This window comes from Nyctereutes procyonoides, unplaced genomic scaffold, assembly GCF_905146905.1.
Source record: "Nyctereutes procyonoides isolate TBG_1078 unplaced genomic scaffold, NYPRO_anot_genome, whole genome shotgun sequence".
NCBI lineage: Eukaryota > Metazoa > Chordata > Mammalia > Carnivora > Canidae > Nyctereutes > Nyctereutes procyonoides.
The window spans coordinates 25630353-25645248 of NW_026575120.1; the positions used below are offsets into that span (position 1 = coordinate 25630353).

Genomic DNA, 14896 nt, shown 5'->3' on the forward strand with positions numbered 1-14896 from the left:
GAACACCTGGGTGGCTCAGTGGTTGAGCATCTGCCTTCGGCTCAGGGTGTGATCCTGGGGTCCTGGGATTGAGCCCTGCATTGTGCCCCCCTCGGGGAGCCTGCTTCTCCCTCTGCCTATATCTCTGCCTCTCTGTGTCTCTCATGGATAAATAAATTCTTAAAAAAATAAAATAAAATAAAGCACTCCCAGGATCCCAGGATGATGTTTAGTTCAGTGATAAACACCAAGACTGGGAGCTCAGAGGCCTCTTCTGGGATCTTCTAGTTATACCCTCTCACTTGACAGATGAAAAAGTGAACTCAACATACCCGAGACCGCCCCTGCTGCCCCCTCTCCCTGCAACTGCCCATTCCCGACAGTGAACAACAGAGTTGAGGCTGGAAGTCAGCCTCCTGGCTCCTTACTCGTGCTCAGGTGGTGTTCTCGAGTACGGAGGGATGCAGGACCCAGCTGTTCCCCTGACGGCGCCCACCATCAGCTGTCCCCAAGCCCGGGGTGGCTCCCAGTGTCACTGCTGCTCTGTGTACTCAGGTCTGCTCCACAGGAGCAGAGAATGAAAACCATCCCAGATGTGTTCCTTCCGCAGTAGGAATCAGCCTGCTGGTAATTGCACTGGAATGTTCTATCATGACCCTGATATCTAAAACCCTTAGTCGGCCCTCAGGTGCAGGCTACGGGCCCCTGACATTGGCAACCTTTCTGTTTGTCCTGTATTTGTGCTTTTGTCAGGCTTCTGCCCCGGGGCGTCCCAGCTGCATCAACAAAGGAGTTTTGTAAGATGAAGCATCAGATCAGGAATACTGAAGGGCCAGACCGCATCTGATCAATACCCACTTACCTCACACCTTCTCTCAAAGCTAAACCATGAGTAAGACAGCCCCCGTCCCTCAGGAGTTCACAGATCAGTTTGGGATAACTGCCAGAGGAGTGGGAGAGCTGCAAATAAGACCCCAAACCACACAGACTGTAGACCTGCCACAGTGGGGAGTGGTGGCATTTGGTGGGGGTGGTTCTGCTATCAGGATAATTACTTTTCATTTGGAGTAGGCCTCAAAGAGAAAGCATTGTAAGCTGTTTCGGGAATGAATCACTGAACTGCACAAATCCTCATGCATCCTTGTCTTCCCCCTGAGGGTGTACTGTACCCACGATACCCATTTTGCAAGGAAGAGCTCTACATCTTCACAGCCTCTGATACCAAGTGTGGTTTTGGTTAATGGAGCTGAGCCATCCCAAGGAGGTGGTGAGACTTAACAGAAAGAGCTCTGAGCTGGGAGTAGGTGGTCCTGGCCTATAGGGCCTGCTTGCTGCTGTCTGGTTGTCCAGCTTGGGCAAGTGGTTTAACCTCTCTGACTCTCAGCAGCTTTGGCTCTAGATTGGCATGGTTCTGCTTGCCCACCCTACTGGTACGGGCTGCTTCAAGGACCAGGGGAAGATTTAATAAGGCACATTAATGGCAGATTAATGACAGCTCTGTTGCTGATATCTTTTTTGTGGTAGGATGTTGGCTTTTGCTTGAATTTCTGAAGAGGGTTAGGGATGGAAGGGATGTTAAATGGGCTACTTGGTTTTTTTTTTTTGTTTTTTTTTTTGTTTGTTTTTTTTTTATTTATGATAGGCACACACAGAGAGAGAGAGAGAGGCAGAGACACAGGCAGAGGGAGAAGCAGGCTCCATGCACCGGGAGCCCAATGTGGGATTCGATCCAGGGTCTCCAGGATCGCGCCCTAGGCCAAAGGCAGGCGCCAAACCGCTGCACCACCCAGGGATCCCTAAATGGGCTACTTGTAAGGTCCACTCACATCTCAGGAATTTTCTTAGGGCTTTTCTCTCTTATCCTTATGTTTTCCTGACAGGTGACTTTAGCGGCCCGTATCCTGAAAATTAACTTTCCCCAAAGATTCTGATATACATCTCCAGAGCACATGGTCAAGGTCTAAAATAGAGTATGTGCAGCTGATGACAATCCCAGAGTCTCTTGGCAGCAACCAGGTCTTAAATGTCTCTTAGCGCCTCAACATTGGCCAGCGAAATGCCCACCCAGCGCTAGGACTGGCCTGGCTGGCAGACCAGAAAAGGAGGTTTCAGGGGTGGCAGGGAGAAGATAAATCAGTAAGGAAAGCACGGAGCTCTGCTGGGAGTTTAATATTTAGAAATCACATGAACAGGCCAGGCTCCAGGAGCCTTGGCCTTCTGGAATGAGCTAGGAGGCCAGGTCTCAATTATTCCACCAGCTAATGGCCTTGTGGCCATAGCTGCCATTAGAAATTTCCCCATACCTGGTCTCCAAGGTGTGCACTCTTTCTTGGTGAGCTCTGAGAGATGAGAGCCAAGATTAGAATCATGGAATGTGGGGTGGAGGAGCCCGCCGCTCATGCCAGGGGACTTCCCTGTAGGGATGCTCGACCGAGCAGGCATGCAGTGCTAGGAGGCAGGCCCACAGCTGTAGTTGGATGGCTTGGTGCTTTCATGAGCTCGCACTGGTCAGAAGGAGCTGCAGGGGACTGGCTGCAGCCCCTCTTCATGGTCACCCCAGGGCTCCAGGCCTCCTGCGATAGGAGCTGGACCAGCATCCCCATCTTTCCTCTTTCAAGGCTGTCTAACCTGAGTCATTTCACCGCTGGGGGCCTTGGTTGCTAGAGCATGATGGTTCTGTGAGGAACAAATGAGTATTTGTGAAAAGGCTGTCACGTGTGGAAACTGTTGTACTGCACCAATGTTCGAGGGTAATGATTATTTGAAACCAGAGAAGAATGTACTCATTAAAATGGGAGATAAGCACCCACACCTGGTTCCTCCTCACTTCCTGGTGAACTGCAGCCATGTGGGCCCCATTGGCACAGCCTGTATGGCCCCCCGCACTGGCTGGCCAGGGGAAGGGGTGCCGATTCGAACGCTTTGCGTGCCTGCTGCATGCCAGGCAAATGCAGGCAGACAACAAACAGTAAGAGAAATAGGTCTCCCTCGCCCCTGATGAATTTAAAGTCTAGTTAGAGAAACAGACTGATAAAGGATCCTAATAGGGCACGATAAGTCCGTCTACAGTTGTGTAATAAAGGTCCGTCTTCAGTTGTGTGATTAAGCTTCGTCTAAAGATAAGAGAATAATGAATTCTGCCTGAGGGTGGGTCCCTGCCAGAGATAGTGTGTGAATTGGGCTTTGCTAGGCACAGAGAAGTTCACCTGTGAACCAGGATTGCTGGTTGGGGGAAATGCAGCAGAGCCCGGGAGGGCAAAGAGCTTGGAGCATCTGAAGGATGGCAGCCAGCACTGGCCATTCATGCATGGCCTTGGACCAGGCTGTGTCCTGGAGGGGGCTAAAGGAAAGCAGGGTCTGTTCTCCAGGGAGGGGTGGACGGTTGCCAAAGAGCAGGCCTTGAACTGAGGTGTGTGAGGACTGGAGATGGTGTCCTGTGTCCAAAGACACAACCGTGTTCACGAGAACCACAGCAGTCCACCGGGGGTGCAAAGCACATCAGAAATAAGGCTGCAGAGGTCTTCATGGGGCCTGGTGGAAAGCTCCTGGCTATGGCTCCTCCTAACAGTCACCTGTATGTAGTCGGTGGCTCTCCACCTGGGCCATCAGCAGAATGATGGAGATGCCCATACCTCACAGTGGACTTATCAACTCCCTTCTTTGCTGGGGCCTAAGCTCCCCAGGTGCAACCGGGTCAGAGACCACTGACATAAACATGAGAGGAGGCCAAGTCTGGAATCTCACCAGCGTGTTCCATTTGGCCAGGTATGGAAGCCATTGCCAGGTCCTCAGGGCATTAGGGGAGGGGCCGATGTAATAGAATAAGACCCACACTTCTAGGGATTACTCTTCAAGCAGAGGTTTGGAGATGGCCTGAAAGTGACGAGTCTGAAAGTCTTGGGAGAACAATTAGGCAACTTGAGAGAGCCGAGGGAAGAGGGACCTGGATCCTAGCAGCAGAGGGGTTGAGGGTGGGTGCAGAATGGGTTACAGGAAAGCCTGGGTACACAGGGAGCTATAAAACATTGTTGATTGAAATTACAGAAGACACAAATAAGAGGAGAGATATCTCGTGTGTGTGGATTAGTAGATTCAATATTGTCAAGATGTCAATACTATCCAAAGTCATCTACAGATTCAGCACAATCCTTGTCAAAAATCTCAATGGCATCTTTTTTTTTTTTGAATAGAAAAATCTGTTCTAAATGGATCGTATGCAAATACCAGGAATCCTGAGTAGCCAAAACAAATTTTTTGGGGAAAAAAGAACAAAGTAAGATGTTTCATGGTCCCTGATTTCAAAACTTATTACAAAGATATAGTAATTAAAACAATGGTGCTGGCATGAAGACAGACATATAGACCAATGAAATGGAATAGAGAGCCCCAAATAAACTCTCACATAATGTGGCGAGATGATTTTGTGACAACAGTGCCAAGACCATTCAATGGGAAAAGACAATCTTTTCAGTGCATGGTGTTGGGAACATTGAAGATCAGCATGTGGAAGAATGAAGTTGGGCCCTAATTTTATACCACAGAGAAAAACTCAGAACAGGTCACAGACCTACATATAAGAGCAGAAACTAGAAAGTCTTAGAAGACAGCATGAGGGAAGAGCTTCATGACATTGGATTTGGCAATGAAGCCTTGATTATAACACCAAAAGCACCTGCAACAAAGTAGAAATAGATTACCTCAAAATTAATAGCTTCTGTGCATCAAAGGACATGTCAATAGAATGAAAGGCAACCTACAGAATGGGAGAAAATATTTGCAAATCATACATCTGATAGAAGGTTAGTGTCCAGAATATAGAAAGAACACCTACAGTATCGACAGCAAACAGCGCGGTTGAAAAATCGTCAAAGGACTTCTTGAACAATTTTCCGAAGATACACCAGTTGCCAAAAGCACCTGAACAGATGCTCAACATGACCAAGCATTAGGGAAACTCAGATCCAAACCACAATGAGATATCACCTGACACCTGTTAAGATGGTTAATATAAAAACAAAACTAAATCCAGACAGCAGCAAGGATTGGTGAGGATGTGGAGAAATCAGAATGCTCGTTCACTGTTGGTGGGGATGCAAAGTGGGGCCCCTGCTATGGAGAACAGGCTGGCGGTTCCTCAGAAATATTAAAATTGAATTACTGTGTGATCCAGCAACCCCACTTCTGGGTGTTTACCCAAAAGAACTGCAAGTAGGATCTCAATGAGGTATTTATATATCTATTGTATTCAATAGAATACACAGTTCGGGCTGCCATAACAGAGTATGCCAGGACTGGGTGGCTTTCTTTTTTCTCACAGTTCTGGAGGCTGGAAGTCCAAAATCAAGGGGTCGGCAGGGTTGTTGTCTTCTGAGACTCTCCCTGCCCCGTCGATGGCCATCTTCTGTCTGTGTCTCCACATGGCCTTTCATTTGTGTCTGTGTCCTAATCTCTTCTTACAAGGCCAATAGCCACACTGGGATCAGGGCCCACCCATATGACCTTATTTTAACTTAATTACCACTTTCAAGACCCTATCTCCAAACACAGTCACATTCTGAGGTTCTGGGAGTTACAGCTTCAGTCTGTGCATTTGGGCAGTTGCGGGGAGACACAACACTTGTGTTCACGGACGGCAGCGTTATTCACAACAGCTGAAAGGTAGAAGCAACCGAGGTGTTGCCTGATGGTTGAATGGGTAAGCAAATTGTGGTACATCCATACAACGGAGTATTATTCACTTTTAAAAGGAAAGAAAGTCTGACATAGGCCACAATGTGGAGGAACATTGACATTAATGCTTAAGTAAAAATATTCCAATCACAAAAAAGGCAAACACCCTGTGGTTCCACTCAGACAAAGTCCTGACCTTGTCATATCTGTAGAGATAGAAGGCAGGATGATGGGTGTCAGGCTCTGGGGGAAGGGGGTGGGGTTGTCTCATGGGACAGAGTTTCTGTTTTGTAAGGTAAAAAAGTTCTGGAGGCAGACGGTGATGGTGGCACAGTGTGAGTGTACCTGACACCACTAAACTGTACTTAAAATGGCTAAAATGGTTAAGTTTTATGTTATGGGTATTTTACCACAATAAAAAAGGAAAAGAAGAAAGGTTAAGGACTCAGTCAAGTTCCCCTGGTATACTTCCCAGTCTACCCTGGTGGGGCTCCTCTCTGGGGTGTGGAGGGGGTCACCAGGTGAGACCAGGGGGAAGGAGGAGCAGAGCTGAGGCCCCTGTGTCACACAGCCCCACTGACCATTCCATACCAGCCACCAGCCAGGCGCTCCTCCCCATGAGGCCCCCATCATCCCCTCACCAGGAAGATATGCTACCTGGACTGCTTCCTCCAGGGACCCATATTCTGTGCCACAAGATGAAGTCCTGCCCACCAGCTCTCCCAGGGTGCTGTGAAGGCTTGCCCTCCACTCCTGCTTTCCTGCTAGGGCGCCTTCCCTCCTGCCTCCAGTCCCACTTCTTCTCCTTGCTCCTTCCCCAGGGTGATGAGGGGCAGTCGCCTCAAGTTCTGAAAGGGAATGTGAGCGTGGTCAGGGACTTTGAGGAAGCCAGCATGTTGTCACCCCTCCTTTTACTCCCCTTGCATCCACACCTCTCCCTGGTGGCCGAGGTTTATGGGGGACTCAAGATGGGGGTGTGGTATGTGCATGGAGCCAGTGCTGTCCCTGGATGAGGCTGGATGGGCACCTGAGGGCTGCTCTGTTGACCATGTGCTGTCTCTTCATCCTAGGACCTGAGTTCCTTTGCCATGCCACTCCTGGATGGAGACCTGGAGAGCTCAGAAAAGCATTCTTCCCGTAAGGTAGGGCCGCCTTTCTCACAGCTTCTCACAGCTCACCTGAGGTGCCACTGAGCAAGGTTCCCTCGGTGAGAACCCAGGACAAATGTCTACCCACCTCATCCTCTTGTGCTCCCACCTGCTCATCCACCTGTGTTCTCCCCTCATTCTCCTGTGTTCCCACCTCATCCTCCTGTGCTCCCACCTGCTCATCCACCTGTGCTCTCCCCTCATCCACCTGTGTTCTCCCCTCATCCTCCTGTGCTCCCACCTCATCCTCTTGTGCTCCCATCTGCATCCACGGTTCTCCCTCATCTGTGCTCCCACCTCTTCTTCCTGTGCTCCCACCTGCCCATCCACCTGTGCTCCCACCTGCCCATCTGCCTATACTCCCACCTGCTCATCTGCTTGTGTTCTCTCCTCATCCTTCTATGCTCCCACTTGTGCTCCCACTTGCACTCCCACCTGCTTACCGACTGGTGCACCCCTCACATGGCCATGCCCCTTGTACCTGCGGGTGTCTAATTTGAGAGCCTCTTGGGCTTTGCTCCCTTCTCTCCTCCATCTGGGTTCAGCCATGGCCACCCAGGCTCCCCAGAGGAGGCAGAGGTGATGAGGAAGATCAACAATAAGCCAAGAGAAGAGGCTGAAAGGATGAGTAAATGGGAGGTTTGGAGACTGTGGCTTTTGGCTTGTCCCATCCTGGACAGGAGCTCCTTCTGCCCGCCCCCCTGCCCCGTCCAATCCTTCCTCCCTTCTGGTCGCCAGCCACTTTTCCTTGCCTCTCCTTAGCTCACCACCTCCTCCTGCCACTGGTCAGCCTGTGGCTCAGCAAGGCTGGTGGCCGTGTCAGGGTCAGGCAGCCAGGGGCGTGGATCCCGTGAGGACTGGTGGGTATGGCGAGAAAGGGGAGGTCAGGGCAGCCTGCAGACAGGGGGGAGGGGGTGCAGAGAGAGGAGTGGCAGGTCCTGAGCCCCGGTGGGAGGTGGCATGGGGGGTGGTGAGCCCCCAGGTGCCCCGAACAGGGGATGCAGAACCACGTGATCCCCTGGCTCTGGCTCCTGCAGCAGGGGCTGGGGCAGGCCTCCAGCGCGGGGGGAAAAGCACTCTGAACTGCATACAGCAAAGGCCACACACTGGTTTGGGCCTGGGGGTTCCACTGGCCTCCACTCCCTGTCCTGAAGGAACGGGCGCCCTCATAAGCCGTCCTTGAGGCCTAGCCTGAAGGGACGCCCAGAAGACACTCTCAGGAAGTAGCCACAGAGCTCCACAGACCAGTGGGCAGGGTCTGCGCCTGCGGGGTGGGCTCCCCCTCCTCCTCCTTGTCCTCACAGGCCGTCTGCTTCTGACGGTCTGACTCCGAGAAGCCCTTCCTTCAACCAAAAACCTAAGGTGGTGAACGTGGTAAAGACCCATGGTGAGGACCTAGACTCGTCCAGCCCCACAAGCCCCCACTTTGGGGGCTCCCAGAGGGTCTCAGAGCAAGGTCCCTGTCACAAATGCATGACTTCTGAGTGGAAGGGGACCACAGGCTTCCCTGCACCCCCCCCCCCCCCCGTGCGTCCTCGGAACGCTGCGGGCCGTGAACACTGTGGGCCGTGAACACTGTGGGCCATTGGTGATGGTGACGTCTGGGAGGCAGGCCTCCCCTGCCTGTGTTCTCACTGGAGAGGGGGGTGTGAACCCCCAAGGTGGCTGCGAGTGCTTCCAGAGGGTCTGGCTGATGGCACGGGAGACTGAGGGACCAGTCTTGGCTGGGAAGGTGTTTCTCCCCATCCTAGCGCCTGACACAGCCTAGAGCCCGGGCCTGGAGGGGGCCGTGCAGGGTGCAAGGGGATAGGAGGGAGCTGTGCCGGATGCAAGGGGATGGGACTGAGCCGTACAGGATGCGTGGGGACAGAGCAGGGTTGCCTGGCATTCCCACTGAGCCTGTTGCCCCGTGGCCTCCCTTTGCCTCCCCACTCCCAACCCCACCCCATCCCCAGGGGGCAGGTATTCCCTCCTCCATGCCCTTGAACCTTGGCCACCTTCCTTTCCATTAAACTCCAGCAACTTTGAATTATCTCTACACGAGGCTGATCTTTTGAGAGGCAGAGCTAGGCTCCTCCCATGAAGAATTTCCACACTGCCTCTTCCCCTGCCAGGTTCCACCCCTTGATCTCCAGAATCCAGATCAAAACGTAAACACCCCTGTGAAGGGGGGTTTGGGTTAGGCTCCTGACAGCCAGTGCTTTCTGCTGATGTGATGTGGGTGGCCCAAGGGGGGGCATGGGCGGAGAAGCGTGGGAACAGTTGGAAGCTTGGCAGCCGCCTCTGCATCTGGGGAGCCCAGGTGTTATTAGATGGATGGCTGCACCTGACTGGTGAGGATCCCCTTCCCGTGTGGTCCTCGCTGCTCCAGGCCACCCGCCTGGTGTTCTATAATACCAGTTCGTACCATCTCCCAGGCCCCCTCACTTTACCCCCATCTGAGCCCACCCTGCACCCTGGGATGGCCGTTCTTTGTCACATACTGTTTCTCTGTGAGGAGCGTCTGGTCCCCTTGATGCTGCATAGTTGTGGTGTGCAGTTCCCAGGCCCGCATCTGGGGGAAGGTCCCTGCTGGGATCTCCCAATCGTTCGACACCATGGCAGCCACTATGGGTCAGCCAGTGTGGCCTCAGGGCTTCTGAGCACCAGGCAGCCTGGCCTTTGCCTCAGCTGCTCTCCCAGCAGATGACCCAACTGCCTGCCCCCCATTAGCTCCTGCACAGCCAGCATACACTTGGGGGCCACTGGGCCCTTTTGTGCATCCAAACACAGGGAATGATCCAATAACATTTATCAGAGATTTGTTTTATTGCACAATTGCTCACAGGCTGAGCAGCTTCTCTTGGCACCTGGGTCTGCGTCACCCCCACCGAGTGGGCAGGGAGCAGGTGGTGGGTGTGCTTGGCCATTTTGTCTCCCCACTGCCCAGGAGGCTCAGGCTCTCATGGTCCCCCACGGGAGAAGGCTGGGCCAGGCTGTGTCCACCATTGTTTGGCCTTTTTGGGGAAAGGTCTGCTTTGTGTGGGTTCCTTCCTCAGTGCCTAACTCAGTTGGCCTGGAATCCTCAGACCAGAATGGAATCCCAGCAAATGAAGTTCAAAACAGCACTCAAGGGCCTCTGTGGTGGTGGCATTTGGTTGCACCTATCTGTGGTGGCCCGAGAAAATGGCTTTCTGTCTGTGCTTCCTGTTCTGTCTCCTTCTTGGGCTCTGGGTGCCCTCTGCCCATCAGCCTTTGCCCATCAGTCTCCACCCATCAGCCTGTCCAAGGCCCATCAGATCTCAGGGTCTCCTTTTCTGACTCCGGGCCCCCGTGGGACGCAGTGTTTTGCCCTTTCTTCATCTGCACATGGCTCCTGGCAGCCATGTGGTGCCGTACCTGCATCAGGGTCCCCACCCTGCCCCAGACTCGACTCGAACACCAGCACTTGCTCAGCACTTCTGCCTTCTCCCCACAGAGCTCCCAGCACCCTGCACAGCGTGGCCAAAGTGGGGGTCACCTGCAGGGTTAGCCTCGCCAGTAATTCCTAAACATGACTCTCCGCCTCTGTCCTCAGACTTGACCTTGACTCCATCTCACGTCCAACAGGCTGCTCCCCCTCCTGGCTATTTGTGCTACTCTTCTCTGGAGGGATAACAGTAGAAGGGTTCAGGCCATGGGCCCTGAGGTCCCCTGCCACCACCTACTGGTTTGCTACCTTCACCATGCCCCCAGCTGGCACCTCCTCCTGGCTTCAGGCTAGTGGCGCACAGCAAGTGATGGTGAGAGGCTGCCAGATGGTCTGCCCTGAGCAGGTCTGACTGTGCCGTTCCCTTGCTAAAAGCCTCAAAGAAGAGTGAAGTTCTTATACCACGTGCTGTGTCCCTCCGAAACTCGGCCCTGCCTCTCTGATGTGCCACAAATATCAAGCAACTACTCATTCCAAATTCGTGACAAGGAGTGTGGATCAGATATGCACAGGGTACTTCCTGTGTGCCAGGGATTGTGCCAGATGTTTCCCTGCTATGGACCCCAGCAGCTACATACCCCGTGAGCTGGCCTACGATCCCCACTGGATGCACGAGGACACTGAAGCTTAAGTCACTTGTCTACACTGCTGGAAATGAGCTAGGATTCAAACTCCCATCTCTGTGTCCAGACTCCTTGCTTGTACCACCCTGTTATAGGTTCCTCCCCTCACTCGCACCCCCCATGTCCACAGGCACATCTATCACCCGGAGAGCTTCTCCTTGGGGTTCAGAAAAATCCCAGAAAGCCTGAGTCCTATAGGTAGGGGGTGGATAGTGGCAAGACCAAAACCTCTGAAGACGGGGATCAGAGGATTAAATGCTTTTCCTATTAAATGGGTAAAGAAAAGCTTATCCTGTCTATAGGGAAACTTGCTTGCGTTATGTAGCTGTTGCAGTGCACTGTGCCTGGCTTGAAAACTCACTCACTGGAGGGCCCAGCAGGGAGCCAGCCTGTGCACCCCGCTATGGCCACCCTTCAGCAGAGGGGGTCTCCACAAGGGCACAGCCTCCTGTAAGGAGCCGCAAGCCCAGTTTGGGATGCCCTCTGGTGGTGGGAGAGCTCGCAGGGGCCCTGGGTCCCAGGAGGCGCCCCGTGTGGACAGAGGCCAGAGCAGCACAGATGCTGCCTCTGGGCGAGTATACTCACCTAGCTTAGTGCACCTGTGGCCACCTGCCGTGTGGCGCCCAGGGTCTCAGTGTGCTGATGGTTTCCTGCCCCATGAGCCCTGTGGACAAGCCACAGTACTTCCCTACTGTGGGACCAGGTAGGCCCTGAGGTCCTTCTGGCTCCCTTGTGTCAAGTTTGCCACAGACCCAGCAGCAGCTGAATGTGCAGAGTGTGGTTCCCAAACATCAGGGGTGGGCACGATGCCTGGTCTTACAGATAAGGAAACTGAGGCACAATGATACTAAGTAACTCAGGATGGCCCAGTGAAGGGTGAGCTGGGGTCACACCCATGCACTCAGGCTGCAGGTGCCAGCCCCTGAGCCCACCAGCAGGGTGCATTTGATACTCCTCAAAGTCTGTGAGCTGTGTGCCTCGGCTTGAAGTTATGGACAGAGTCCAGACATTTCTCAAACCGTCAGGGTCAAGTCATCAATGAAGTGTGCCTCAGAGGTTTTTGGCCTTGTTCACTTTCTTCCTGAGCTCTGTCAGCAAACCCAGGCGTCCCAATGCCACAGCAGCTTGGAGGCGAAAAATTCATTCTTCCCAGCCCCAGGCTGTCCTCCAGATGGAGCCCCAAGCCCGCCATGTTTCAGATCATAGAGATACCAGTTTCTTCCTTCAATGAGGGCCAAGAGAACATCACGCCAGTGTAGTCAGACCTCGAGAAAGACAAATGTGAGGTTTTAGGACATAAAGGCCAGAGGACAGACCCACAGATAGGATAAAGGGGAAGGTGCATTGTCTTGAGCCATTTTGCTGCCTTTCCCGTCCTGCCCTTCTCTCCAGGAACCTATTCTAGAGAGCCGGATATATGTCAGTAGACCTCTGGGTGGGGCCGACAAGCCTGTAGATGGGCCACCCTTGGGTCAGGTGCTTTCCTCCAGACCACGGGGTGGCCACCTATGTTTGTATAAGAGCTCAGGGCTGTTTCTGGTGCAGGGTGCCTGGGAGGAGCAGCCTGGTGATAGAGGACATTGGGAGCAACAGCTATGGGAGGGAAAGATCCAGTTCAGGGCCGAGGTCTGTGTGCCTGTGCTCAGAGTGACCCATCCGTTTGTCTGTCTCTCCCCAGGTGGACAGCCCCTGCAGCTCGGGCAGCCCCTCCAAAGGGTTCTTCTCCAGAGGCCCCCAGCACCGACCCTCCAGCCCCGTGTCTGCTCCTGTGAGGCCCAAGACCAGCCCTGGCTCTCCCAAAACCGTGTTCCCATTCTCCTACCAGGAGTCTCCACCCCGCTCCCCACGCCGCATGAGCTTCAGTGGGATCTTTCGCTCCTCCTCCAAAGAATCTTCCCCCAACTCCAACCCGTCTACCTCACCGGGGGGCATCAGGTTCTTCTCTCGCTCCAGAAAAAGTAAGACATTGATGCTATGGTTTCAGGTGGGTGCTGGGGGACCTCCCTAGAGCCAGTTTGCCACAGTGCCATTTACAGGGTGCCCAGGCCACCCAGGTCGCTGTCGGTGACTTGGTGTTGAGTAAATATGGCCTGTGTGTCCTCCAAGGACAGTTCTCTTTCCAGAACATTGTCAGTTTCCACCTATATCTTGCATCCTACACTAAGCCATCGGTGTGGGGGTAACTGCAAACCTCCCAATACTTGCAGTGTGGCTTGTAAGGACAGCCACATGAGACCTTGGCCCATAGCCTACCCTGGAATCAGTAGCAGCAGCAAGCTAAGCTTTGCCACATACCCGGGGCCAGAGGGCCCAGACCTTGGTTCGCTCTGCCAGATGTGGCCCTCACTGCCTGTGACTTGGTTTTGCGGGGTTTGAATGTACCTGTTTCTGACAGATCCTGACTTTCTGTTTTGGGCGCTGGGCAGCTGGGGTTGGTTTACTAGAGAAACAAGGAAAAGGAAGTATGTGTTTGAGAGTTCTTTAGGCTCATGACTAACTGTGATCTAAGGATAAATCATATAAAATTCTCAGTTGAGCATGGTTGATCATATCTGGAAGTATAACAGGCAAGCCATAGAGTAGATGGAGTTTATTTTCTCCTTCCACATGTCTTAGGGCATCTCCCCATGCCTTCTGTTTCTGTCTGGTGACGTAGAAAACTCCTACTTGGTACTGCAGTGACTTGGAAAACAAACTTGCCCGTGGGCATCACAGGTTCCAGGTAGTCTTCCTTTCTTTCCAGATTGCATTTACACTCAGGACCTGCAGGTTAGAGCATCACCTGATCTGCATGGTCAGGGCCCGAGTATAAATCCAGCATCCATGACCTATGGAGACTGCGGGGGGGGGGGGGGCGGGTATTGTTGACAGTACCTCTAAAGTCATCTCCACCAGTGACCGGACCTAAGCGTAAATGCACAAATGTCATATGACAGAGTGGCCCTCTAGCAGACATTACTGAGTGACATACAGTTGGGAACCATGTATACAAAGCCTAGGAGGATGGTGTGTGTCCTGGTGCTGATGTCCTAATGCTCTAGAGAGCATCCCCAGCTCCCTTGACAGAGATCCCAAAATTCTCAAATATCCCCTAAGAGGAGGGAATGTCAGACAGATCTACATCAGGGTGTCTTGTTTCTTCAGTGGTGGCTCATGCCTGTGTTGGTTATAACAGAACTACGTTGTGTTAGCCTTCTGGGGCTGCCATAGCAACTGCGTGGTTTGAATAACAGAAATTTACACCCTTACGTTTCTGGAGGCCAGAAGTCTAAGATCAAGATAGTGCTCCTTCTGCAGGGTCTAGGGAAGAATCCCCATTCCATATCTTCCTCTTGGCTTCTGGTGTCGCCAGCAATCCCCAGTACCCCTTGGCTTATAGAAGCATCACTCCAATCCCTGTCTCTCCCTGTGTCATCACATGCCATCTTTCCTTCTTGTATCTGTGCTCCTCTTCTTATAAGAGATAAATCTGGGATTAACAGCACGTCCTACTCTAGAATGAGCTCATCTCATCATAATGAATCACATCTGCAATGTCCCTCTTTTCAAAAAGGTCACATTCTGAGGCTCCTGGAAAGGCATGACTTTGGGGGACACTATCCAGGCCAGGACACAGGTTGTATAGGAAAAGCCAAGATGTACAGTTCACACTGTGGGCTGGGGATGGAGAGGATTTGTGGGTGTAGAATGGCCAGCCTGTGAAGACCAGGGTCGTTTCTGAAGGTAGAAAAAAGCAGTAAAGATACGGGATCTAGGAGGGTGGGGTGTTGGGTACTGAAGATGGACCAGTGTTTCAGCCCCCTGGGAAGCCCGAGCCCATGCTGCCTTTTTCTGTTTGGCATTTTAAAAGGTTCTTCAGTGTTCTTGGCCAGAAAGTACTGTTTCAAAGGTCTGTCTTCTAAGATGCTATGGAGTAGGCATAGCTTGTCAAGGCTCCTCTCTACCATCTGGCTAGGCAGCTGTAGACAGAGCTCAGGAAGCTCTGATTGGCTGTGGCTGCTCATGAAGACAAGCATTGATTAGATGGG

General features: G+C 52.7%; 1 protein-coding gene across 5 annotated transcripts in view; it reads left to right on the top strand.

Annotated features, from left to right (window-relative positions):
* Window positions 1–14896, top strand: part of PRKAG2 (protein kinase AMP-activated non-catalytic subunit gamma 2) — a 264343-nt gene that overhangs the window by 69679 nt on the left and 179768 nt on the right. For 3 of the 5 annotated variants that reach the window (XM_055334706.1, XM_055334704.1, XM_055334703.1), the window contains exons 2-3: window positions 6720–6791; window positions 12547–12826. In XM_055334706.1, coding sequence (XP_055190681.1) covers window positions 6738–6791; window positions 12547–12826 — 334 coding nt within the window. In that variant the 5' untranslated portion in view covers window positions 6720–6737. Of the gene's footprint in view, window positions 1–6719; window positions 6792–12546; window positions 12853–14896 lie in introns of those variants that run through there. The other 2 variants (XM_055334705.1, XM_055334708.1) reach the window with 2 other exon arrangements.